General features: G+C 41.2%; 2 protein-coding genes across 2 annotated transcripts in view; one reads left to right on the top strand and one right to left on the bottom strand.

The window, feature by feature from the left end:
• On the bottom strand, positions 1–27,401 carry tm2d1 (TM2 domain containing 1). The gene is made up of 7 exons (XM_048253139.1): positions 27,171–27,401; positions 24,441–24,514; positions 21,560–21,668; positions 21,275–21,366; positions 13,129–13,202; positions 1,517–1,637; positions 1–769 (listed from the first exon to the last, which is right to left on the bottom strand). Exons 1-6 carry the CDS (start codon positions 27,302–27,304, stop codon positions 1,527–1,529), a joined length of 594 nt encoding a protein of 197 aa, XP_048109096.1. The 5' UTR covers positions 27,305–27,401; the 3' UTR covers positions 1–769; positions 1,517–1,526.
• Positions 27,291–27,401, top strand: part of patj (PATJ crumbs cell polarity complex component) — an 84,871-nt gene continuing 84,760 nt past the window's right edge. The window contains exon 1 of the mRNA XM_048253135.1: positions 27,291–27,317. Coding sequence (XP_048109092.1) covers positions 27,303–27,317 — 15 coding nt within the window. The 5' untranslated portion in view covers positions 27,291–27,302. The remainder of the gene's footprint in view (positions 27,318–27,401) is intronic.

Here is a 27,401-nt window from a genome sequence, read left to right as displayed (position 1 = left end):
TGAGTGTGACATATAAAACAATCCAACAATTTATTTACGACTTGCAAAAGGCTGCACAGTAGCCTCTCAGCCATACAATCCACACACAGTCAACAGGCAGCAAGTTAATCATGTCATCTTAATGTCTTACGAGAACTGTGAACATAGTTCAAAGAAAACTATGTCTGACCGGCGGTGATATAATTTAGTCCATCAGGATTCATGTGTGAAAGCAGTATTAGTGTCTGTACAAAGTAGTCCATGTCAGGTGAACAACAACATAATGAGCTATGTATATTTTATGATTATGATGACCAGATGAAATAATTGAACTAGGCTATAAACTGTTGATACTAATAACTTGGTTCAAGGTTTTTCAAGGTCACACTTACACATCAGCCTGAACTATATAGCAGGAGCAAATACTTCAGTACTATATGGATCACTGGTCAGGATCAGAGTTCAGGAATACAAATGAATGGGGATGAATGAAGTGAAGTGAATGAGGTTGGAATTAAAGAGACATAAAAGTGACCATCGACAGCTCTCAAGCCAGTCCAGACAGTCATTCTATTATTCAGAATATATACAACACAGTATTTACATAGATTCCAGACCCAGTCTATTTGTAAGAGTAGCGCTGCATCTTAAGAAATCCACTGCCCAGTCTATCACCACTGCCCTTCAATGTGAGTTCTCATCAAAGATGTCTCCAGAAAAACAAGTCTGGAGGTATTCCTAGGAAAACCAGTCTCCCGATCAGCCTATGGATCAGTGAACATTCCTCCACCTGGAATGAAAAGAACATGTTTGTACAAAATAATTTTCTACCAAATACAAAAAAGTGCTGGAACACCAGTTTGCAGAACTGAACCCCCCCACACACACACACACACACACAACTCTACTATCTGATCTCGGCTAGGAAGGGAAGACCAAGAGAGCAAAAGTGGAGGGCAGTGGACATGTTAAGCACTCACAGGCCCTACTAAGTGCAGCCTCACGACTCTTCTCATGAAAGTCAAAGGCCTGTGTTTGCTCCACTGCCTGACATTTAACCACTGACTACATGAGGTAGATGCTGGGGCAGAGAAGAGCTGGGGGACAGTAAAGGTGACACATGAAGAACAGGAGGGGGCAAAATGCTGATCAAGGTAAAGATGATTATAAGGGTCAAATGGGAGCAGAAACAAAGTGCAAATGAGGAGAAGAAAGGATAAAGGAAAGTTCAAATATGTATGGTACACAAGTTAAAGGTGCCTTTGGCATAACCATTTTTACAAAACCCAGCTATTCATTTCAAAATGAATGCAACCATGGTTACATGCTATGATAGGGAATGGTTGCCCAGTCTGAAGACATTTACAGCAATTGTAGACAGCCCTACCTAAGGCTTACAAGGACTTTTCTGATCACATCAGCTGATGGATCTGCAACTTCCACTGGAAACTTTCCATTAGAGTTTTGCATGCATACATATACAGTATGTTGTTGTCAGATAAAGACTACTGCACTGGAATCGTTTGACATTACTCACATGTTTCTTTTCATAAGGAGAGCTGTGTTCTTCTATAGGTCTCATTTGTGATGGAGAGATGAACCAGCCGAGCTCCATAGTAATCCACAATGTAGTCTGATCCATCAGATGGCCCTACAATCTGAGAATACACAAATCTGTGTTACTTTAACCAACAAGAACGGCATACATCACATGTTGCATGCAAATTCCATGCAAAAAAAAAAAAATGCAGTCAGCGATTGTGCATGACGTTGCATATTTGTTGCATATGTTTATATTTAAATTTCTTAGCAGACGCTTTTGTCCAAAACACATACATTATATTTTAATCAAGGACCAAACAAAATACACCAGAGAGGTAGCTCCCCCAGTGTTTCCCATACATTGACTAATCTGTGGCGGGGCGCCACGAAATAAAAATCGGCCGCCACAGATTAATATTCTATGTTTAATTTAATTTAAATATAAGGTAAAATCCTTGCATTGCCATTGAGCTGCGCTTTTTACGCACGCAGCCTTTCCTTGCCCCGCCCCGCTCTCTCTAGTAGCCTGCTGCCACTCCTCTGCATGTGCATTTAACAAAATATTCACGATTGTTGAAGGATTGTTGTTGCCACATAGAAGCATTGCATAGAAGACGCCTGGCTAAATTGCTATTAAACCTTTTAGCATCGCGGACAAATTTGTTCAAAACTGCTGCATTGAAGTGAACTCTGCATTGAAGAGACTAAACTAAGTTAAGTTATGAAATCAAGCAGTATCTCAAAGCTAACGTTAGAATACTGTTTGGATGTCGAATTTAGCATGCTTAGCCTACTTACTGCTGCTTGTCAATTTCGTTGAAGGGCTCATTTTATTGACTCTGACACTGAATGTTTGCAAAACCCCGATGTAAATGGAAAAGCCGCTTCAAAATTCAAAAAGAGCTTGTCACAAGGAGAAGTACGAACCTTTTTTTTAACTATGTAGAAAACGTTATGAATTGCATCCACACATCAGCAGCCTTTCAACTGTGTTACAATTGCAAGGGTTCCCTCAAACGTCTTAAAGTGACAGGCACTCAATTTGACCTATACACTACCAAGACGATCTTAATACAACCCCCCCCCCCCCCCCCCCAAGTCAGCTGCCAATTCTGTGGGAAACACTGTCCCCCCTCCCCCCAGAGAAACTCCACAGTGTTTCATTTTTGTTAGGGGGACAGGCTGCCCCCAATTGCAAAATTGACCAATCGCAAAACCCCGCCCATCGAACGCAGATGAGCCAATGGCAGTCCAGTAGCTGCGCGCAAGCAGACATACTCCGTCAACTTCACCTTATGGCTGCATAGAAATGCATTTTATAGTGATGTGAGTTGAAAAGGACGGCCAAACGACATGTGTGGGATTAACGCAACACCGATACACATAATGATGCCTTTCAATCTTAAGTTTTCTGTAATTATGTTAAATTAGATTAAATTCTCTCCTCCCAGCTCTCCACTAATTTAAGCAAACCATAACGAAACAGTGCTCCACCACATCTGTGGATTAAGCCACACAGTCAACTCTGTGTAAGTAAGATAAACAAGGATGTTAATTGTTCTCAGCATTGCCAGCATTGTGTATAATATGATTGACACTTGGAGGAGACTAGATAACTAACATTAGCATAGTTAGCTAACGGCTGCTAACGTGCTAGCATCGTCACGTCAGAAAAGTATGGGGCTGTGCACAGTAGTGTAACATTTATTCGCAATAAATTAAGTCAGTGGTCCCCAATCGGCCCGGCAATATATTGCAGTAGCCAATGATTAAATGTAATGGAATATTCAACTAAGGTAGACTGTTGTTGTTCACAGCACTAAGCTATTTATGGTTACTGATACACTCAGAGTCTCTGGCCCTCTCTTAGAGCCAGGCATAGTGAGCTGGCCCTCGGAAGAAAAGGTTTGGGGAGCACTGAATTAAGTTGAAGTGGCTCTGCAATTGTAAAGGATGCCAGCTAGCTTAGCTGTGCTTGTGGAACGTTGGTAAACCTCACTCCCCGACGCCTCAAGAGTGCTGCTGGCATGCGAGCCAGTTGCCTGGGCTATTGGCTCAATTGTTAGCGCGCTCGCCTCCCGATCCGAGGTGCTGCTGTTCGCGGGTTCGAGTCCGGGCGTGTGCAGGGCTGAATTGCGCAGGTTCAACACAACGCAGGTTACACAATGTAGGCTGTTTCTGTTTTTTTGCAGTACCATGTTCCTTACATGACAAGGCCCAGTGTCCTTGTAACATGCATGCAGGTCTATCCAGCACAGCTAAGATCAGTGAATCACACTCTCCTCCCGTCTAAGTTTGTCACTCAACAAAGCTAGATCGAATTCAGGAATACAAATGAATGGGGATGAATGAAGTGATGCAAGGTCGGAATTAAAGAGACATAAAAGTGTGACCATCGACAGCTCTCAAGCCAGTCCAGATAGTCATTCTATGTATGACCGCTGACTGCATCTTTAATGGCATTACAAAATTGGTCCCCACTGTTAGACAGACTTGACAAATTCAATCTAGATGTAGATATTTTTTGTCCACCATTATCAGTAAAAAAAAAACACACCAGTACACTATATGTGCATGCACAGCTAACTGGGACTGATGCTCATGACCAGTATTATCTATGATTGCAATCAGAGGTGACAGTGGAGAACACAAATTTCCTGTTTGTCCATTTCACTGCCCCATCCATGATCCACAGGTTTTGAGAAACAGAGGGGGCGGCAGGGACTTGTAAGACATGTTAATAGGCCAGCCCAGTCTCAGTATAGAGAATGAACCAGTGAGCCGCTGCCAATACTTTATAGGCTGTATCGGCTGTTGAAGTTATTGATTAAATTATATCTGCCACCAAAGTGCATCAGACCACTGGGAAAATGCTCAGCTGGCCCACTGGTTAGCGCTCCGGACCTGTAACCGGAGGGTTGCCGGTTCGAGTCCGACCAGTGGGAACGGCTGAAGTGCCCTTGAGCAAGGCACCTAACCCCCTCACTGCTCCCCGAGCGCCGCTGTTGTTGCAGGCAGCTCACTGCGCCGGGATTAGTGTGTGCTTCAGCTCACTGTGTGTTCACTGTGTGCTGAGTGTTTTTCACTAATTCACAAATGGGGTAAATGCAGAGACCAAATTTCCCTCACGGGATCAAAAGAGTATATATACTTTTGCCAATCCAACTAATACGATGAAGCCTTATGCCTTCTCGTAGACTACTTGGATCTGAACCTAGACAATTCATTTTCTACCTCAATGCCTATTTGCCATTAGCCTGGCTAACGTCAGACCTCATCTCATTGAGATGGGGTGTGGGAACTAGACATTAATTTTCTCGTATTTGAAACATGGTTTACGAATGCCCAGAGCCGTTTATTGGGTGCTACGAATGTCTATCAAATGCGTCTGTATGTAGCTCATAACGGCTTCGGTGTGTCGTCATCGTCTTGCTGCCCTCCCTCCGTTTTGTGATTGGTTCCTTCGTTGAGGTGAAAACGAAGTCCATAGAATCCAGGCTGCCTAGCAGTACTATAGACCCTGCAATACTATCAGCGTGAAATTGCGCGTGTAAGGCAGCATGGGAAAACCCAGACTAATTTGCCATTGGAAAAGGGCAGAACATTCCTGAAATGACACATTGATTAAATTAAAACATTTATAAAAAGGTACTGTCTGCAATTCTGATATTTGAGCAGCCAATAGTTGCACCCATGCCTTCTGTTTTTCTAAAGCAACGTGTTAGTAAAACATCAAATCAATGCATATACGTCAATGGCCCAAAGTCGCCTTTCCAGACCGTCCTGCAGAGGAAATTAAAATTTGCTAACAGGTTTATCTGGGTTTACCTAGACCAATTCCAGTCCATTCTCATCTCCTTCCTGTTCCTTCTTTCTTTGGTTTATTATGAACGCTGCACAGCGAAGCGGCAGTCATATAGGCTTAATCAGAGTTTTTTTTCCTTCCAGATTTTTGTATTTTTTTATTCAGTAATTTTGTGTCAACAATTCCCGGGATACTGAAAGACCGGGGTGCACGAAACTTGGTGGGCATGTAGCCCCACAAGGATGACAAAGACCCATTGTTTTTCATTTTGATCAGTCACCCACCCCCCCACCCCCCCCGATAGGAAGGTTGGGGGGACACAGATTTTTACACACACACTCACAAGCGAAAACTCACACACAGATTTGTATTTTTAAAGGCCAGTTATTTCATGGATCCAGGATACTATGCATCCTGATAAAGTTCCCTTGGCCTTTGGAATTAAAATAGCCCAACATAATCACATATCCTTCACCATACCTAGAGATTGGCATGGGCTACTTTCCATAAGATCATCTCTCAATGCAAATCAAACCAGCTATTAGGCTAACTGAAATAAAACCATGCCAATCGTCCTGGATCCATGAAATAACTGGCCTTTAAAAATAAACATCTGCCTGCCTCTATGGGAATTTAACATAGGGGTGTGTTTACTTATGCCCCTGTATTTTAAGGAAGAACATTTATTTATTTACGATACAATATTCATTCACAACAAAGAAAACTGGTGTCCTTAAAGGACTTTTCCTCATTTTTTTTTAATTAAGGCATTAAGATCAATTTCCAAAAGATTATTTTTTTTATTCCTCTTTTTAGTCAATTTTAGCATGGGTTCACATACTTTTTCTTGCCACTGTACATACACAAAAGTTGCAAGAGTAGGAGATGGAGACAAATTGGCGTGATTTATTTTTGAGGAGAGAATGTGCAGGACTGAGCGGCGGTTACATTTTGTACCGCTTTGCGGTACATCTAAGTATAAGTATAAGTACACTCTTTTGATCCCGTGAGGGAAATTTGGTGTCTGCATTTATCCCAATCCGTGAATTAGTGAAACACACTCAGCCACAGTGAGGTGAAGCACACACTAATCTCGGCGCAGTGAGCTGCCTGCAACAACAGCGGCGCTCGGGGAGCAGTGAGGGGTTAGGTGCCTTGCTCAAGGGCACTTCAGCCGTGCCTACTGGTCGGGGTTCAAACCGACAACCCTCCGGTTACAAGTCCGAAGCACTAACCAGTAGCACTAACCAGTAGGCCACGGCTGCCCCATCATCTAGTTAGTGGTGTGGTGATTGGAGTGAAGTTATCTGCATCTGGGTGGGCTAACCCAGAGCCTTGAGAGAAGTGAGACTGCTTGCGTTGAAGTGGTGTATGGGAGGTATTTTTTGTGCTGCATTCACATCAGTCTGTCTATGATTTGCACCAGTGTTTTCGAAGTTGTGTATCTTATAAGCGAATATTGATATTTTGCATGTGAATTTTTCCATGGTCGCATACTGTCAATTGTACTCGCAAATACAAGTGAAATGGGCGTACTGTAGAGCTTAAATTTTAACAAGTTAAAATAATAAAGCTTATCTAAAAAAATGGAATTTGGCGTGAATTGGGATGACATTTTGGCATATGCTTATGGTGGGCATTGGTTTACATGACACTGGAATGACTTATGTTTATCCTGGGCAATGTTGTGTACCATGCCTACCATTCAAATTGTTTAGATTAATTTGATAAAATAACAACAACAAAAACACCATTTGGGATAAAATGCAGGGAAAATGAATAAAGGCTAGTCTGGATATGGTTTAGGTATACAAACTAAAACTTCAAGTCATTAACTCATCTGACCCATTTGTTAACTTCATTTTATGTTGTCCCATTACATTTCCAATACATTGTTTCAAAAGCACAAAAATATCCTGAAGGCTGGGGAGGTTGAGTATTTTCAACTACATGGTAGATGCTGACATTCAACCTATACATGAGCAGCCCTGCTTTTCTCCAAGTGGGTGGTTACGGTGGTCAGAGATAGACTTTGTGTGTGTGTGTGTGTGTGTGTGTGTGTGTGAGAGAGATAAAAGACATCTGAAACTCTGAACACACCACACCACCATGAAGGAGGCTGAGGTGAAGTGTATGAAAAAAGAGCTGCCAGTGAAACAGTCAGTGGAGTGATTCTGGATTAGTCAAGATTAGCACTCAACTGGCTAGAGACCAACACAAGCCATCTCTTCCTGCTCTGATAATACGGCAGGATGAGGGCCACTGTGGACATTTATCTTGCTCCTTAGCTCCTTATCTACTCTGGATTGTCCAGCTAGGGGAATGAGTGCATGTGTTTGTTGTGGTGCTGGGAGTGGGTTAGTTAGTTACAAAAGAAGCGAGTCCAATACAGCCCCTCTTCAGGAAAATCTGTTACACTCTAAAATATTCTCCTGATTTCCTCTCCTACAATCTCCCATTCTCTTCTTTTTAGTATAGTTCAAATGGAAGGAAATACATGGAGACTGGTGTCTCTGTGTAGAAATAATAACATTCTGTCCCAGGTGTTTATTTAGGTGTACTCCAAGGCAGGGTAACTACACTTAAAGTAAGCGAGTACCAGAGCAAAAATATGGTCTCCTAGAGGGAGCAATATGCTAGCCTAATACATACTATCAAAACTCTCATTCAATGAATCTGAGCAGCTTAGAACTAGTGTAAGTGTTGGCTCTTTGTGCCAGTGGCACCGTTTACAAGGAATAACTCTCTCAAAGCCCATAATAAGACATCAAAAGAAGAATAAGCTGCAGCTCTTCACACTCTTAATCAAAATAAATGAACGAAGAGGAATGAGGAATGCTTCATTTTTGCGTACTCTGGCTGACAGCCCTGCATATGCATCAGTTCTAGGCTCAATTTCATTTCCAGGGAAAAGTTTTTGTGTTTGCCTATGTTAAAGCAGGGTCTATAGAATTATGATATATGCTACAAAGAAAACAAACAAATTAAACACCTATCACTGAGCAGCTCAAAATATTTTGCTAGGTACATTTGACCTTGGAAAGGTCTGCACTCCCTGAGAACATCATGTCTAACCATCAGCGACACATGGGAAATATAATGCTAACTGAAATAACTTGTGAACAACCAATAACTTTCTGAGACAACATTAAACTATTTAGGCTGAGGTAAATTCACAATCGCACAAATGCAGATTCTTTCTGTTTCGTAAAGGAAGTCCAAATGGCCAGCTGCAGGAACATGAATTTGCAGGTAACACTTGTTAAGCTCACCTCAGCAAGTCTTTCATTTAACAATGTTAAAGGAATTATCCGGAGTAAAATGCACTTTAGATCAATTTAAGGATGATTGAGAGCACATACGCTGAGTTGACATCAAAATCATGTCATTCGGATGTGTTTTGAGAAAGTTCAATTTTACCGTTTTTAGTCAAAACTCGTTAGCCTGGAAGTGACCCGGGCATGTCCTTTCGCTGCTACAAAACGCTATTTTTATACCTCTTCTACAGTTCCAAACAACATTACACTTACGTGGTAGTGAGTAGAGGGTCCCTAAAGCCAAACCGAAGTATCCCGAGGTCTTTATGTGGTCGGATAGAGAGTCCAGAATGAATTTCATCAATTTCAGAATGAATTTCATCAGCTGTTTACAGTTGATTCCATTGTTGCGAAGCCTGCCTCCTGGCTCAACCATCGTCCTACTATCGTTGTTATAGTTACCATTCATAAGCATTGATATGGAACTGCGATTAAACTTTTTTTTACCAGATCTACTTCATAGGTGTAGTATATCACTTTTTAAACGACACCCTTTTCAACCTAGACCATGGTATAACGATAGTCTCACTCCAGACTATAAGAAATTTGAGCCCCGAAAAAAAACTCTTCGGATCTACACGATTCATGTGAATGACATATTTTGATTCAAAATGGCAAATTTCGCCAAAAAGCGACAAGCTTGCAGGTATGTAAAATAGGGCTGTGCAATTAATTGAATTTCAATTTCGGCTCCAAAAGATCACAAAAATATTATAATCGACAAAAAATTATTATTTTGCCACATTCCGTTAAGAAATAGTGTTTTAGATACAATTTCAACAGATTCACGCTGCTTCTTTAAGCCCCACACTCGACACGCCCCTCCCCTCAGTTTTGGGGTGTGTGTGTGTCTGCTCCATCAACCATGCAAATAAGTTTGTTGTTATCACTGTCAATCGAGGCGACCAAACTACTCAGAGAATTTATGGCAAGATGGCTAATCTAACGTTAGAACGCACCTATTTTTTTTTAATCAGCACGTTACAGCTTGTCTTTTACCTTCTACTAGTGCAAGAGGATAACATTAGGCAAATGCTACCGTTAGATCATTAACACTGATTGTTTGCTCCTTCAGTCCCTCCCAATGGATTATAAAAAATATTTTCCAAGACCCAGAGGATAAGCCTCTCGGTTAGCCTACATTTAAAGTTGCAAACTTTCTGGGGAAACTAAACACTCCGACCAGCGAGACTAACTCATATATTAGCTTGTGAGGAGGTGATCTCCCCCCTCCTCACTGCCACGCTGTGAACTCTTGATAGAGTAGCGTTTCGCGAGGTTACTCGCAGCAGGTGCCTTTGTTACATTGCGCAAGCAAAACGCAACACGGATTTCATATTCATATTCATATTTACTCACACTCGCATACACTTACACACATACACGTACGAAACACACCAGGACTTTGATGGACAATGTAATGCTTGTGGACACTGTTTGTATGTTTGTTGGGAACTTGGGCAACATGCCAGGACTGGGGAAAAGTTTGTGGGCTTGTGGGGGGAAGCGGGGAAATGTTTGTCTGGGCGGCGCCATTGCAACAGCCTCGCATCTTGGCGTTTTCACGCACAGAGCTCCGCGACAGTAAAACTCACTCATTTATCATTTCTCCCTTCTGCCACAAAGTAATTTACACACCATCTTTGACACATAGTGAGGGCCCCACTACCATGTCTCATTTTCCACACATGTTCCACCGTTAATTTCCCCATAGCCGCGAACACAAGCCTACCCAACTTACCTGTCTGCCGCTTCCAGCTCAACTGCCCATGCGAAGCGCGGTCGCTGGGAGAGGAGGGGTTTTCTCTCCAGCCTCGGAGCTGTGCATTTAGCCATTATATGAATGTTTATTTCCTTTTTGTTATTTTGTTATGAATGTATATTGGTGGTGGATAATCGCGATTATGTTTATTTTGATTTAGAGGGATTTATTGTTTGTGTAAATACTTCTGTGTGATATACTTACCTGTACGGGGGAAATGGGGTGAGCCACTTGGCTCTGATTGGTGTCAATTTAAAAGGGAGAGGTTTCCTTGTTAAAGGGAGCCTCATTTCTGTTCGGGAGAGCGATGGGGTAAGAGCTAAATGCTGGTATGCTGTAAGTACAATGCTATGCTGATTTTTGACTGGCCAAAGGCTATTGTTGTTTCTGCTTGTGCAAAACCGGAAGCTACAAGCTAATAGCTAATAGCCCAGTATTTTTGTTGGACATCTACTTAATTTGCATCTTTGGGTTTTTTTGGATTATCTTGGAATGTTCAACTAATTTTGGGACTACAGTTGGCATTTCACCCCAGGTGGGTATTCATGGAACTGCACCTTTTTAAGAATAAATCATAGCCTATTGTTGTACATCTTGCCTCGTGAGCCTCCTTCCACCTCTAAGTGTCCAGCCTGGCCTCACCCGCACCCAGGGTACCGCTAGTCCGTTCACATAGCTATACAGCTATCAAGCAGTGCTACTTTGGCAGGTGAAGCAGAGAGCCAAGAAAAGATAACTAATGAAAAGATGTAGGAGAGGAGAAAGAGAAAAGCTCCTATGTTACACAGGAGACACACTGTAAAATTACTCTTATGTAAGATCAATACTTTCTAAGATACAACCAGTTTTACAGGGGGAGAGGGGTGTCGATTTTGTTCGGCCTCTTTTTTTTGTCAAAGTTTACAAGCCCACAGTGCAAGAACTAAACCATGTAGGAGGCTCAAATTTTGCATGCTGGTACATAAATAGGAATAGTATGTAGCAAAATCGTCACGTTTGGTCTGGATAATCCTGCATGGTCATAGCTGTCCCTCAAAGTTAATACAAATTTTATTGGAGTTTTTGGCTGGGCTCTGTTTAAGCCTTCAGAAGACATGTTTGTACTCAACATAGGCTCTTGATTTATTTTCCTTACTAAGATAAGTAGAAACACTCTCACAAAAAGCAATGAACAGAAAATAAATCCCTTCAGGGTCTGAACAGCAGACCTCACAAGTCTGAAAAATCATTTTGGTTATCATTTTCAGAGCACCCAAACACCTTGTGGGAATATACAAAGATTTTTTTTTTTTAAATATGTTTTCTTTATTCTCCATGATCCCTTCTTTTTGAAAACACCAATTTGACTTGTCTTATGCAAATCTTTCTTTTTTATTTTTCACCCTGAACATGGGCAAAATGCCCCATTGACATCAATATGTTTTATATAGAGTCACCACACTGCCACCTGTGGTTGTATAGAGTAACCTGTGGTAGCTCTATACAAAACATATTGATGTCAATGGTGCATTTTGCCCATGATCAGGGTGGAACGTGAAAAAGAAAGATTTGCATAAGACAAGTCAAATTGGTGTTTTTAAAAAGAAAAGATCATGGAGAATAAAGACAAAAATATTTAAAAAATCTTTGTATATCCCACAAGGTGTTTAGGTGCTCTGAAAATGAGAACCAAAATGATTTTTTAGACTTGTAAGGTCTGCTGTTCAGACCCTGAAGGAATTTATTTTCTGTTCATTGTTTTTTGTGAGAGTGTTTCTACTTATCTCAGTAAGGAAAAATAAATCAAGAGCCTATGTTGAGTACAACTATGTCTTCTGAAGGCTTAAACAGAGCCCAGCCAAAAACTCCAATAAAATTTGTATCAACTTTGAGGGACAGCTATGACCATGCAGGATTATCCAGACCAAACGTGACGATTTTGCTACATACTATTCCTATTTATGTACTAGCATGCAAAATTTGAGCCTCCTACATGATTTAGTTCTTGCGCTGTGGGCTTGTGAACTTTGACAAAAAGAGGCCCTAACAAAATCATTAACCCCCCCCTGTAAAACTGGCTGTATCTTGGAAAGTATTGATCTTACATAAGAGTAATTTTACAGTGTGTCTCCTGGGTAACATAGGTACACCTGGCAATTTTTTCAGAATTTTTTGAGACCTAAGTGCGTGGGCCCTGGTTGAATTGACGTGGAATGACCCTGCTGTAGAGAGCAGGGAGAGAGGAAGAGAGAGGGCGGCAGCAGCAGCAGATGCCCATGTAGGCACCCCCTGTTAGAGCTGTCTTTTGGGCACTTGTCCCTTTTCCCCAGCCCACCCTGTACTTGGCAGAGATGTCAGCAAGCCTACACATGACAGAAGTAGTAGTAGAATGAAGTAGTATTCTAAAGAAAAGGGCATTTTTATCCGATCATCAGCGAACATATCATTGGATTTAATCCAAAATGCCTGAAAATGCCACACACCACAGTATGTAGGCCTCATTACAATGTAATGCATCTGCTGTTTGTGCTGTTATGAATGAGTAGAATTTAAGGCTTATTTTATTTCACTTCACTTGGATTCCTTATTTTCCTTATTAAATTATTAGTGATATTTTTTCTGGAGTCGAGCAGTCCTATGTACTAAGCAAGGAACAGAGAAAATCAAAGAAATAACACTATCCCTGTTGGCCTTGTTCTTTTCTTGAGTTCTTTTTCAGATCAGTAAGAGGCAGCATTACTCACTTGCATGGCAATTAGCATGAAATCCACCAAGCTGCCAATCCCACAGAAACCCACAGTGCAGAACTTCAGCAGGCCTGAGAAGACAAGAGTGGGAGTTAAGCAAAGGTATGGGGAAAGCCACAGCATTCTAGATCACAAATCACTCCCAGCGCCCTTTGGAGTTTATGTGCCATCGAAATGATTTTAGAAATGTTTTTTTTTTTTTTTTTTTAGATGAAATTAGATTAAATTAGATTAGATTCAACTTTATTGTCATTGTGCAGAGTACAAGTACAAAGTCAACGAAATGCAGTTTGAGTCTAACCAGAAGTGCAACAAAGCAGAAAAGTGCAATGTGATATACTGTACAAAGTATAGACAGGTGGTGCACAGGCAGGACAAGATATATAGTGCAGTGTAGACAGTAGTATGCAGTGGGTTTACAGAAGGTGGTTTATAATAATATAAATTAGATATAAATATGTGCAGTTAGAGGTCCGATAATATCGGCCCCCCGATATTATCGGCCCGATATTAGCATAAAATGTAATATCTGTTAATATCGTTATCTGATTTTTTTTGCCTTAAAACCGATAAAATAATGCTTGCGTTACACCTATTATACATTCTCTGGTTACACCCAAATAGTGCCTATGCGCTCCTGAAGCGTTTACCGGCGCACAGATGATGACCTCATCAAGCTGCGTCTTGAAGCATACAAACAAGCGTGGATGGTTGCAGTAACAAACTTGCTCGCTCTGTTTCAACATTATGTCTGTGGTTTGGAATTATTTTCAAGTGTCTCCTTCGGACGTTAAACTTGCGATTTGCAATGACTGCAAAGCGTCAGTTATGTGAGGCGGAACCAAGACTTCGTCCTTCAATACTTCCAATTTAATCTCCCACCTCAGGATGAATCATTCAGAGAGTTACGCGGCATTTGTGCAGCAAAGCAATAGGGAGGGAAAGTGAAAACCAGCGCCCCAAGTGGTTGCGTTCCTATTGAAGAGCAGCTCCAATGTTAAGTCCCATAGACCTATTTTTAAAAACATATTGTGAAGCCAAATCAGCAATGTTATCCACCAAAAATATTTTTCAGTGTCTATACAGTAATAATATTCTAACTGTGAAAATGTCAGACCCTATTTTGCCTTATTTAAGAAAATCGAAATTGCTCCTTTTGTTTCATAAACGAACTACAAAAGAAGTCAATGTGACTTTACCCTTCAACGCTACTCACGGTAGCATGGTTTGTTTATTAGCCTGGTTAGCATTGACACTTAACACTTACAGCTAGCTCTTCGTGTGAGTAGAAGCACAACACCAGTTATCCTGACATAAAGGTTATCACCACGCGGTTTACATCACGTTCCGTTATTACAAAAACATGTTAAGCCAGTTAAGCAAATTGCCGTATTGATCAGTTGGAGATTAAGCGCCCAAACATGTGACGTCACATGCAGCTGTAGTTCCTAATCACCGTGTTACGACAAAAACTCAAAACAATTCAACTGATCCTAAAAATAAGGTATGACCACTTGAAGCAATAGAGGTGACCCCAGTGCCTAACATATGAAAGGCATTAAATTAAGATCCCAATGTGCACCGAGATATTTTTTTTTTTCTAAAAAAAAAATCCCATCCACTCCGCTAAACTCTAGGAACGCAACCACTAGATGGCGATGAGATTACTTTCCCTCCCTATGAGAAAAAGCAACAGGGACAGGCGGCGGCACTGAAAAAAAAGACTCAGTTGATGCTCAAAGAGTCCACCGAGAAAAAACAGAAATACGCCAAGGACCACCCCAGGGCAAAAGCCATCAATTGGAAAATCATTGAGTGTATTGCACTGGATAACCAGTCCTTTTCAATCGTGCAAGACGCCGGATTCCCCAATCTTGTGGAGTTCCTCGAGCCACGCTTTACCATGCCCAATCGCAAGTATTTTGGTTACCCGAGTTGTACAGTGTTGTTTACAGCCACGTCGAGAAGCTAATTGCTGATGCTGTATCCATTAGCTACACAACAGACATGTGGTCTTCAAGCCTGAAGTATTTTTTGTAGCTCAAACAAATGTTTTCAAAATTGTGCAGTATAGTTGCCACATTGTAATTGACTCATTTTTGTGCATTCATTCAATTAAGGTGATTGAGTTTTAGTTAAAAAAACAGTTCATGAAGCATCCTACAAATGCAGGCTCATTTAACACAGAAAAAAGAGTAGCCTGTCATACACTATGCCTGTTATTTTAGTTGGCTTTACATGCTGCTATGTTGCACATAGTTGTTCAGGTACAATGTTTTATCATTTGTGAAGAAGTCAAATTTGCCCTATTTGTTGTGGGCATTGTCAAGATTATCTCAGGGAGAGTGTAATCCAAACTGTTGTTTGAGACAATTAAAAAATAAATAAATAAATAAACATGGCACTTTTTCCCTAAATTAAGTTGAAGTATTTTTCTTATTTTGCACAGACAATGTTAACCTTTGGAAAGCCTTGTTGCATTCAAGAATGCATCCAGTGGGGCATCACAATAACATTAAGCATGTTGTGTTAATTCCACAACAGGAGATATGTGATGTTACCTAAATTAGTTTTGAGGAAAAACAACCCACATATCGACATCGGTATCGGCTGATATCGGAATCGAAAATTGAGAGTTGGACAATATCGGCATATCGGATATCGGCAAAAAAGCCAATATCGGACATCCCTATGTGCATTGTATTAGCAGTTACTTTATAAAAACAGAATAAATATGGATATTCAGTATAAACCATATAGACAGATATGTACAGTCAGGGCAGCGTTTGGGCATTGGGCAAAGGGGCTGCTGCCCCGGGCCCCGGCCACTAGGGGGCCCCGGCGCGGGACATTTAAAAAAGAAAACAAGTGTCTTATCGTCACCTGTCTTTGCCCGTATCAATGCATGCTATCACAGACAACAATGGCTTCGCATGAGACAATTAGGAAATATGAAAGCGGATCTCGAAAAAAGAGAGAGCTTCAGCCAGACGTTCTCAGTAAGGCGCGCCAAAACCATGGCCGTATGCACTGTGCGTATCAGCCAGGCTACTCAACAACGAGAGAGAATTTCCCCTGTGTGTGTGTGTTCACACCAAATTGGCCTAGCCTACCATAACTTCTCAACTCTGCACAGTAGCCTATTCCATAAACTGCATGCCAGTAGGCTATTTACAATTTTCTGTAAAGTAAAGTTTGTAACGTTATCAAAATCAACTTAAACGCAGAACTATGCACGCGCACAACTTTTGTTTGAGCAGGAGAGATACACAGGCATCCTACAGAAGTTGTAGGCTAGCTTGTTGTTACTATCTATGCTGGTTATCACCACAAAATGGTATAAGCTAATTCATTAACTCGAGACTCATCATGAATATAACACGTTTTTTTTAAACAACGAAAACAGAAAGGATGGACAGCAAAGCGAGAGGAGTTATTTCAAATGGGCAGCAAGCACAAGGTAGGTAAGATTATTGCTCGTCAAAACGTTAGGCTAGCAATTACCACTGTTTAAAGCGGCAAGCCATACGTGAACGTAGCCTTCGCTAGAACACAACTAGGTAACTATAGCCTTTATAGGGCTATACAAAGTTGTCCAAATAAATAGGTCGTTGTTAGGCGTTGTTGTTATAAAGATATTGCATGTGGGTGTTATTAGCCTACTACAGTATGTAGGCTACTTTTTAACTGACCAATGCAGGAACCTTACCGGGACAAATATTATCAAAGCGTTGAAAGTTAGGCGTGTGTGTGCGTACCATCGCATTCATTCCTGCAGGCGCCCTGTCCACTTTTTTCAAAACGAGGATCAAAATAGTGATAAGTCCACGTCTAGGCATACTACCCCTGGCCCTGACAACGTTAACTGCGACACCCCCCTTGTTTGTATTTGATGTGGTTGGGCTGTGTATGTGTGTGCGCTAGACTGCGTGTTTCAATGTATTTGACGTCGTGGCTGGCTAGGGCTGCGTGTTACAGTGCATTACAGACAGCGTGTTACAATGCATCATGATGTGGCTGTGTGCGTGCGCGTCAAACTTTAGGCTACAATGTTTCATGAGTTCAGGAGTTGCACATTTTAGGCTGACCTGGGTACCACTGGCAGTTTTCAAGCATTAGTTGAAGTAATTGATGGTAATAATGTCATATTGCATGGTTGATTTTTTTGTGTGCATTGCCCCATGTTTGTAGGCTACGTGTTTTTTGTATGTTGGTACAATTGTATGTTGTACGGTTCCACAATATCAATGCAAATTTCATTTTTACATTATGTCTGTCATAATTTAATTGCCTCTCTCAGTCTGTCTTTTGTATATTGATAATAATAATAATAGTAATATATATTGAAAAAAAAGGGGGCTCAGGAAGGCCTCTGCCCCAGGCCCCAGATGACCTTAACCTGGCCCTGTGTACAGTATGTCAGTATGTACAGCTATGTGCACCATTGCAGTGCAGATACTTTAGCATTATAAAAGTATTAAAATAAGTGTATGTGCAGGATGGATAGTATGAAGAGCAGTAGAATATGAGTGTGTTTATGTGTGTGCGTGAGTGTGCTTGTGTATTTATGTGTGTGTGTGTGTGCTTATATGTGTGTCTCGCGTGTGTGTGTGTGTGTGTGCTTGTAGTGTCCTGGGAATCGTTAACAAAAAAACTACTAAAGGGAAAAAAATAAGTCTAATGATTTTATGAGAAAAAGCGCTAGGTAAGTCTTTTTATACTTTTTTGATTTTTTGATCTTGACATAAGATGAATAACACTTGCTTAGATTTTGTTAGACAAGCAGTTTTTGCAGTGTGCTATTTGTTTATTAGTTCATGACTGAAGAGGACATATGCCTTTATGTAGTAAGGGGTGGGGGGCTTTTCATTTTAAATGGGCTATCGTGAGTTTTTTTATTCTAAAGTAACTGTGTAATAACTTAGGACCTGTATGAGCTTACAATGTTGTTTTTGCATGTTTTTTAAGATGTAGATTACTTGATGTGAAAGAAAGGCAAATAAACGCTGAGAAAGCGCACTGTAGAGCCCTGTCATTGAACGGAATTTTGCGTAATCTCATCGGCTCTTCTGCTAGGTCTTCAGAGAGTGCTCTGATCAAACTATTTTGAGTGAATATCAGCTGATAATGATTGGCGGCCGATCGATCGGAACACCCGAATAGAGCTTCAGAGAAGCCCGGTAGAGCCGTAACGCCTGAGATAGAGCCATTACACTCTCAGAGACTATGCCTGTTCTGTCTACTTCACAGAATCTCTCTTTATCCAGCTAAGGATAGCACTAGTACTACAAGGAACCATAGTACTCACCCGAAGAGTGCTCTGTGAACTGGGCAATGAGCATTTGATCAGTTAGCACTGCATAACTGAACTGGATAGTGACTAAAAGCGGCTTCACCATGTTTAGTTCTAACAGCAGGTTATTATTAACTATATTAGTAAGTATTTCTACTGAGAGCTGAGAGGTCTGGAAGGTGTACTGCTAAAGCATGTCTGCTAGGTAATTTGGTTATGTTCTATTTAGTGATTTGTAAACAGGCAGAAGCGCTTTAAAGCCAATTCTGTGACTTACTGGAAGCCAATGCAGGGACTTAAGTATTTGAGTAACGTGATCAGTTCTTTTAGCATTTAGAACCCTAGGCGCTGCATTTTGTATCATCTGAAGCTGTTTGATAGTCTTTTCAGGAAGGCCCGTGAAAAGGCCATTGCAGTAATCAAACCTACTGGAGATGAATGCATGAATAAGTTTCCTAAATCATGTTTTGACATTAGACCTCTAAGTTTGGCAATGTTTTTGAGGGGGTAAAAAGCCATGTGGCTGCTGAAATTTAGATCACTGTTGAGATATCCAATGTTGAGATTGTTGATGATCTTGTTGTTGATCTTGTCAATACATTGACAAAGAGATTCAAGGGGACCATAGTCAGTAGGCGACAGAGCTAAATAAAGTTGGGTATCATCGGCAGCTATGATAGGAAAACAAATAGTTTTTGTTGATTGGTCCAAGTGGGAGCATATAAAGGTTGACTAATGACCCCAAGATCTGGGGAAGACCACAGGTCAAGGATGTTGTTGTTGAGGTACAGTTTCAACAAAGGAACTTCTTGTAGATATCATTTGACCCAATTGATGACTATACCTGAAAATCTAACCCAGTGCTCTAGTCTGTGTAGTAATATGTTGGGATCAACAGTGTCTAAGGCTGCACTGCGGTCCAGTAACACCAGGACTGATGTTTTGCCTGCATCTGTATTGAGGTGTGTCATTTAAAGCCTTAATAAGAGCGGTTTCAGTGCTGTGATTTGCCCGAAAACCTGAAATCAATCAAAATACTCATTTGATGTTAGGTAGGTGGCTAGTTGATTAAAGACTATTTTTTCAATAATTTTGCCAATAAAATGTAGATTTAATATGGGCCTGTAGTTGTTTAACATGGTGGCATCCAAGTTATTTTTCTTGAGAAGGGGCTTTACAACAGCTTTTTTCAGGGACTTGTAAGGAAATGTTAGCCTAGATACCAGACTCTCTGACTTCTGGCCTAGATCCATTGGCAAACTTTTATTTCCTGGTTGGTGGACGGTTGTCTGAAGTTTGAAATCATTGGAGTTCAATCACTAACGTTTGGTAATGACGTACGTTAACCACGGGGGACACAACGATAATGATAGGCTTGCAACTTAAACGTAATCGCTCTCAGGAACGCCCTCTGTTCGCTGGTTGGTTTGGAGACAAGTTGCCGAAGTAAATGAAATAAACGAGAGCTGCAGAGTACTGTAGGGTGCAGAGTAATGTAAATGAGCGGAAGTGCGTAGACAGGCGGAGTCAAGCTAAGGAAATGTGCCAGACAGCAATGATACATCTACAATGTGAAGCATGTCTGCTGCTATGAGGTGAAGAACAGAAGTGGTAGGTAGAATGTCTAAGCCACATGTGTTCAGGTTCTGTACAGTTTTTTCAAGAGTTTTTTAGTTTATCAAACTAAACTCTGAGATCAAGTTAAGCTTTCCTTCCCTTGAAGCTAGAAGTTCCAGATGTTGAGTTAGTAATTGAAAAGATATGTTCAGTCTAATTTGATTCATTTTGCCTGGGAAAAAGTCATTGCATTTATTATATGGGTGGGTTGTAAACTTCTTGTCTTTCTTAGTGGATCTGAAGTTTGTATTTGCATTACCATTTATTTTCGGACTTCCTACATTCTCTTTTAAGGATTTTAACCGCTGGATTTCCATGGTGCTTTCTGTTCTTAGTCCTTAGTCCTCTTAGTCCTTAACTGTCTTGAATATTAATGGAGCAATATCATTCATAATATTTGCGCATTGTTCAAAAGGGTTGTGCTTATGTTTCTTAAATCAGTCATGGGTGTGTTTTGGGCTGTACCATCCATTAAACCAATGAGAGTGACATCAGTCATTCCATTTAAGAGCAAGGAGCGCAACATCAAACAGCACATTGATATTTTAACAGTCAGTCATTTGAAGGAATCTGCTTGCCCGTCAGACTGTATGCAACACCAGGATTACACTAAAACTTGCTTTACTAAAACGTGTGTGTAACTAGCAGAGTATAGCCTATGCATCTGCACTCGCCTATTATTTGAACTCATCCAAATTGAAACTTACTTCACCGTGGTCTCATAGGCAACAAAAAACTGTTTTACACTTAGTTATTAACTTTCATTATTAACTGACAAGGGGTTACAATCGAAAAAATAGCCTTAAAAAGCAATAATTACCCCAATAATGATTTTTAGTGGGTTTAAAGATACCGATTTTTGGATCATGTGCCTGACCTTGGCGCCATGTTGAACCGGGTGTAAGATAAGGCCCACTATTATATAGCAGTTCCCACAGGAGCTGGGGTAATGAAATGGTTGCCACTTATCCTAATTTGGTTGCCGAGGGCAAGTAGGCAACCATTAATGTCAAGCCCTGTTCGACAAATTATACATACTGTAGTATAATTAATATGGTACCAAATGTTGTGTACAGTTTACCAATGAACCATGCACGTCTGACGTACTTTAAAAAAAAAAGCTGCAATCACCTTCTGCTGTGTTTTCTGAGCACACAGGTAAAACATTATCAAGCTCTTATCAGGTGTGTCCATTGTCTTCTTCATGAAAGTTCCAAGAATAAGTTGACTTACCTAAGGCTGGATACCCAAGGTAGAATCTATCTGCCCCAAGCCATCCAAGGAAGAGAGACAAAGCTACAGCAACTTTGTAAGAGTATCCTCTCCTGAGAAAGATGGCATATGAAAACGTATTGTACACATCATGCTTATCTTATACTTTTTATTCTAAACTTCTAAAACCCTGTATACTCATGCAAAACATGTATGCAACATGTCAGCTCACAATGAAGTAACAAAAAATGGATTGTGGATATTATGACAATTAATTCCCTGACATTACAGGGAAAATTAACTTACACATTCCTGCAGGGAATACTTCTGTTGAAACCAACTTCTTCTCCACTGAATTTAAACCTTGTCCCATTGGCTAGTTGGCAAGTGACATTTGGGGCTGGTTTACACTGCACTGTGAACAAGCGCAATCAGTTATATATGTGGCAGGTTGTAAATAACACGCAAGAAACAAACCAGACAAAATCTAGAACCATCCTACTTGTTAGTGGCACACAGTCTACGATGATATGGGGGTACATTAGTGCCTATGGCAGGGATTCTCAAAATGTTTGGTTCCAAGGACCCCTTTTGGGGGAGAAAATTTTCTGAGGACCCCCACATAATCATAACAATTAAGCATACCATTTCTCTAAAGCTGCAGCCAGGTTCACTATCCTGTGTTTTCTGGCAGGTGTGTAACTTGGTCGGTTTTGGATTTTGCCTCACTTGATGAGACGACGTGGACTTACTCAAACATTTCTCCATGTTCTTCAGCTAGCTGGCTAACAAATAAGCCAAGCTAATCAGCAGTAGAAAAGCTTTTTCATGAACTGAGTGAAGTGACTCAAGTTAAATGTTAATGTGTGTGGGAACGTCATTATTTAAAACTAATTATTTTTTGCGGACCCCTTGGCTATGGGTCGCAGACTCCACTTTGAGAACCACTGGCCTATGGCATTAGCAGCTTGCACATCTGGAAAGGCAAAATTAATGCTGAATGATGAATGCACATGCACATGCACACACATCCAGACAACATTTTTTTCAGGTAAGACTATGCTAAACTGCTCCTCAATAGCAATAGTAATGTTGAAATAGAGCTTGTAATATACAGGCATGAAACAGGACACCATGATTGTAGTTATGGCATCAAGTCAGGTTAATTTCTACAGCAATTTCCAAACAAAAAATCTAACCTGACCATCATTTTGTCTGAGTTGATTTCCAACAAGTCATGAATGCATATGAACACAATTCTCATGCAAGGTCAACAGGAAACTACATAGAGATACATATTGCAATTGTGATTTGATTTGTGATATAATTTTTAAAGGTCAAGGTTCAGTTCAATATTCCAATAGTCGAGTAAGCAAAACAGTCATATAAGTCAGTCAGTCAAACTTTATTAACACGTTCACAATAACTCTCAACATTGTTCAAATGTTAATGAGCGTACAGTAGGCTACTCACAATAACTCCCAACCTTGTTCAGTTGTAGCCTAACACCTAAAAAAAACACATCTCTAAATCAAATGTTAGCGTATTTACAATAACTCCCAACCTTGTTCAGTTGTCACGTAAAAAACACAGTCTGATACTGCTAAATCAAACGTTAGCGTATTCACACAATAACTCTCAAAATTATTCAGTTATAACACAAAAAATACAACACAATACACTCAGTTTTTCAGTTCATTCCTCATCCACAAATCCCTCAAATTCTTCATCTTCAGTGTCCGAGTTTAACAGTTGGGCGATTACGGCATCCAGCACGCCCGGATCCCTCTCGTCATTATCCGAGTCAGTGTCGCCGCTGTTACCTGGCAGTTCAGTGATGATTCCGGCCTTCGTGAAAGCTCGGACCACAGTTGAGACTGATACCTTAGCCCAGGCATCCACAATCCATTGGCAGATAGTGGCGTAAGTCGCCCGGCGCTGTCTCCCTGTCTTGGTGAATGTGTGTTCGCCTTCTGTCATCCACTGCTCCCATGAAGCTCGCAGTTTAGCTTTGAACAACCTGTTGACACCAATATCTAGCGGCTGGAGTTTAGTTAATCCACCCGGAATGACGGCAAGCACCGAATTAGTTTGCTTCACTTGGTTTTTGTACAGCATCGGTGAGATGGGCGCGCATGGAGTCGTAGATCAATAAGGACGGATAGTTGTGAAAAAAGCCATCTGGTCTCTTGACGTAAATTTCTCTCAACCATTCACTCATTTTTTTCCTCGTCCATCCAGCCCTTTGGGTTAGCTTTGATGATGACGCAGGCTGGAAACTTTTCTTTAGGCAAAGTCTTCCTCTTGAAAATGACCATGGGTGGAAGTTTCTGGCAATTAGCCTGGCAACTGAGAACTACAGTGAGGGATGACTTCTCGTTCCCTGTGGTGCGTATAGACACCGTTCTGGTCCCTGTTGTCTCCACAGTGCGGTTCACGGGGATATCAAAGGTGAGAGGAACCTCGTCCATGTTGGTGATGTGCTCTGGCTGGTTCTTCTTTTCAGTGATCTTGTTTTTGCAGTATGCGCGGAAAGTGGCCAGCTTTTCTTCGTAATCTTTTGGCAGTTGCTGCGAGACTGTAGTTCGTGTGCGGATGGAGAGATTACGTCTTTTCATAAAACGAAAGCACCAAGAAGGCCCGCCATGAAAGGCATCGATATTCATGTCCCGTGCTAACGCTGTTGCCTTCAGTCGAATAGAGACCGTAGAGACGCTTCTACCTGCTGCTCTCTGTTCAATAACCCACTGTTCAATTTTGACCTCTAACTGTGGCCATCTCGCTTTGTTCCCTCGGAAACTCTGTGTGGTCTTTCTTACTTGACGCAGCTCATCTTCTTGCTTCCTCCACTTTCGTACCATTGATTCATTAATGTTGAATTCTCTCGCAGCTGCTCTATTCCCATGTTCTACTGCGTGACTGATGGCCTTGAGTTTGAATTCTGCGTTGTAAGTGTGTCTCTTGACAGGTGCCATTTTGGGGTCTTTATACACACACTGTAATGTTATGGTGAAGCATGTGTATTAGGCCTACTCCGCGACGCCCCTGACTACGGTAGCCATAACAACCATAATTAATCCATATATAAGGCGCTCCGGATTATAAAGCGCACTGTCGTTTTTTGAGAAAATTAAAGGCCTTTAAGTGCGCCTTATAGTGCGGAAAATACAGTAATAATTTGACTCACCCCATGCAACTAAATCTTTGCAGGCTTCTGGTTCCTGTGTTGCATCATTTATTTCTGGGTCCAAACAAAGATACCTGATCCAAGTTAAGGTCATGTTCTTTAACATATAATCACAGAATCAATTAATGGCATAAATATTGATTAATGTACCTGTAGCAAAGCGAGAGAGTAGTGACCCCCATCTTGAACCTGGGTCTCCGGGGTACTAAACATGCAACTTGACGCATGCAACGGCAAAGAGCCAGACTCGTTAGTATGGCAGTCAGAGCGCATATTCAAATATTATATATGCATTACTTTCAGTGTTTTTCCCTTAAAGGAAACATTTTTTTAAACAGATCTGTTTCTCGTGCTGTTGCTATGGAAAAAAAAAGTTTGCTGAAGCCAACAGCTAGAGCAGACAGACAGGAACAGTGCTACACTTTGGGGGCATCTTTAAAATCACATCTTGTTCTTTTCATACCAAGAGTGCTTGGGGACCTCGAGAAACTGAGATCTATGTGAAAAATAGCCGGAGTTCTCCTTTAATGTTAAAACGCCTATTATTAGTTGACGGTCAACGTCCACTGGACTTGGCCAAACAGGTTTCTTCTAGCGCCTGGTCAGAGAACACTCAGGGCTTAAAAGACTGGTATCAAAAAAGACATGTTGCTAACATTACCTGTTGTCCACCGAGTTTTTGCTGATCTACCATGCCAGTATCATTGGGGACCAAAACTAATCTGAGTAATTTTGAGTAAGACAGTAATATGCATTTACAATGAAATAACATATTGTGATAGGCTTGGAGGAGAGCTTGCTACTTCAACGTTGGAGCTTCCAGGCAGCTACAGTGCTACACTCTGGGGGCATGTACATGCCCCCAGCAACTCGAGCTAGGTAAAACCAATTGTTTTAGTTTTTTCCCCCGTACCAACAGTACTCAGTGACCTCGAGAAGCGGAAATCTATGTGAAAAAAAAAAAATCGCCAGATTTCTCCTTTAAGCTGATATGGCTCAAAATATCATTACACATTGGATACTGTGGAGAAGGTCCCTACAGACAGACTTTGTAAGTGTACTACAGAAAGGGTATAATACTTCAGTTTGTCTGCAGAGGTCCTCTCCATAGGAGAGTAGATGTGTAATGTTTTTTGAGCTTATGGCTTGTGATTTACTTTGATGTACTGAAGCTACCTGCAAAAGTTATGCTATATGTTATTAAGTTGTAAATGCATACTGCAGTCTTACTCTAAACTGCACCGATCAACATCATTTTTACCCTCCAACTAAAGTTTACATAGTAATTACAGTACCAGTAGGAGAAAAAAACTGTACTGTTGTTGGTGTTATGCCTACTGTCTTCTACACCGTCTTGCATCACTCACCAACTGTCTTGTGCCACTTGCCTACTGTCCCACCTACAGTCTCCTATACTGTCCCCTGCCACTTACCTACTGTTTTGTGGCACTCGCCTACTTTACCGTGCCACTAACCAACTGTTCCATGGGTTAGAGCTAGGGTTAGTATAGTTGGCAACTGGTAAAAGACAACTGTGGCGGGACAGTAGGCAAGTGGCACGGGACGGTGGTGGGGGACAGTAGGCAAGTGGCACAAGACAGTAAGTGAGCGTTGTAGGACAGTAAGTGAGTGCTGCAGGACAGTGACCCGGTGAGTGCCACAGGATAGTGATGCGGGACAGTTAGCAAGTGGCACAAAATAGTAAGTGACTGCCAAGGGACAGTGGCGTGGGCTTGTAGGCGAGTGGCACGGAACAGTGGTGCATGAGAGTAGGCGAGTGCCACAGGACAGTAGGCAAGTGGAATGAGAGAGTGGGCAACTGCCACGTGACAATGTCGCAGGAAAGTGGCACGGGACAGTGATGAGGGACACGCATAGGCCAGAGTTGTCCTTTAATGAGCGTCTGAATAGAGGCATGCAGGAGTTCAAGGTTCTGCTAGGACCTGTCCTATCAGAAATCAACCGAGCTGCTGATCTGCTGGTTGGATTCCCAGCGGCGTCTGCCCAAAAAGATTGTCGACCAGTGTCTGTCCAGTGCTCTACAGACGACCCTAAATTACAAGAACAGATTCATTGCTTCTGTACCTCAAGAGAGTTACTGTAGATATATATATATATAGGATTACTATTGCCCCATGGCTACTGTTGACTATTTATGGCTTTGTGTAGACATTTGTGCTAGAAATACATACATAAATATAGTTTTATCTTAACGCTGAAAAACATTTGCCCTGTTCCGATTATTTATACAGTCGAAATGCTTTTTATGAGTCTGAACGGTTCAAATGTTGGTTCGCGAACGGGAAAGGATCCTGTTCTCAGTTGGTGGAAAAGATAATTTAGCCACGTTAATGGTGTCTTAAGTTATTTATACAGTCTACAGTGGAAACATGTTTAAATAAGGTTACATTATCACATCCACCATGAGTGTTACACATAAATTAGGCTAACGTTACAGCAAACCGCACTTGAAAGCATCACAAAACCAGCTGTGTGTTCAGTGCAGTTCCCGATCACCCCACGACTGCAAATATAGATCTAGCATTATGTAAAAGTATCTTAGTACGTTAGTTATGTGTTACTTGGTAACGTTATAGTACACGTAACATTATAAGATTGTTGTGTTAACATAATGATCTACGAAGATGTTACTAGCTAGCTACTTCGTTAGCAACTGTTCACCAGGCAAGCTGTTAGCCATACACAAGAAAGTTGATTATTGAAGGATATTGTCCAAGATGTAGATTTTCGCAGCTGTCGAGGTCACTGATACGGCTTCCTTGTAAATTCCAGCATAGCGAGAGAGTAATTATCGTAAACAAAAACAAGGACTGTTCAGGCACCCTGACACACGGAGGAGCCATGATGGGAAGTAATGTTAGTGTTTTACATCACGTGACGAAAGACGCTCTTAAAGACGCACTGCAGAAAATTGAGGACAAATAAGTTTCTAATATTGTG

The sequence above is a fragment of the Alosa alosa genome, chromosome 9 (assembly GCF_017589495.1).
Source record: "Alosa alosa isolate M-15738 ecotype Scorff River chromosome 9, AALO_Geno_1.1, whole genome shotgun sequence".
In the NCBI taxonomy this organism is placed as follows: Eukaryota; Metazoa; Chordata; class Actinopteri; order Clupeiformes; family Clupeidae; genus Alosa; species Alosa alosa.
This window is presented reverse-complemented; position numbering and strand designations above follow the sequence as displayed.

Coding starts and splice junctions, on each gene's coding strand:
- tm2d1 (XM_048253139.1), bottom strand. CDS start 27,304: ATGGCTCCTCCGTGTGTCAGGGTGCCTGAACAGTCCTTGTTTTTGTTT. Junction 24,515..27,170: donor GAAAATCTACATCTTGGACA/ATATCCTTCAAT, acceptor AACTTGGATCAG/GTATCTTTGTTTGGACCCAG. Junction 1,638..13,128: donor TCATGCTAATTGCCATGCAA/GTGAGTAATGCT, acceptor GTGTATTCTCAG/ATTGTAGGGCCATCTGATGG.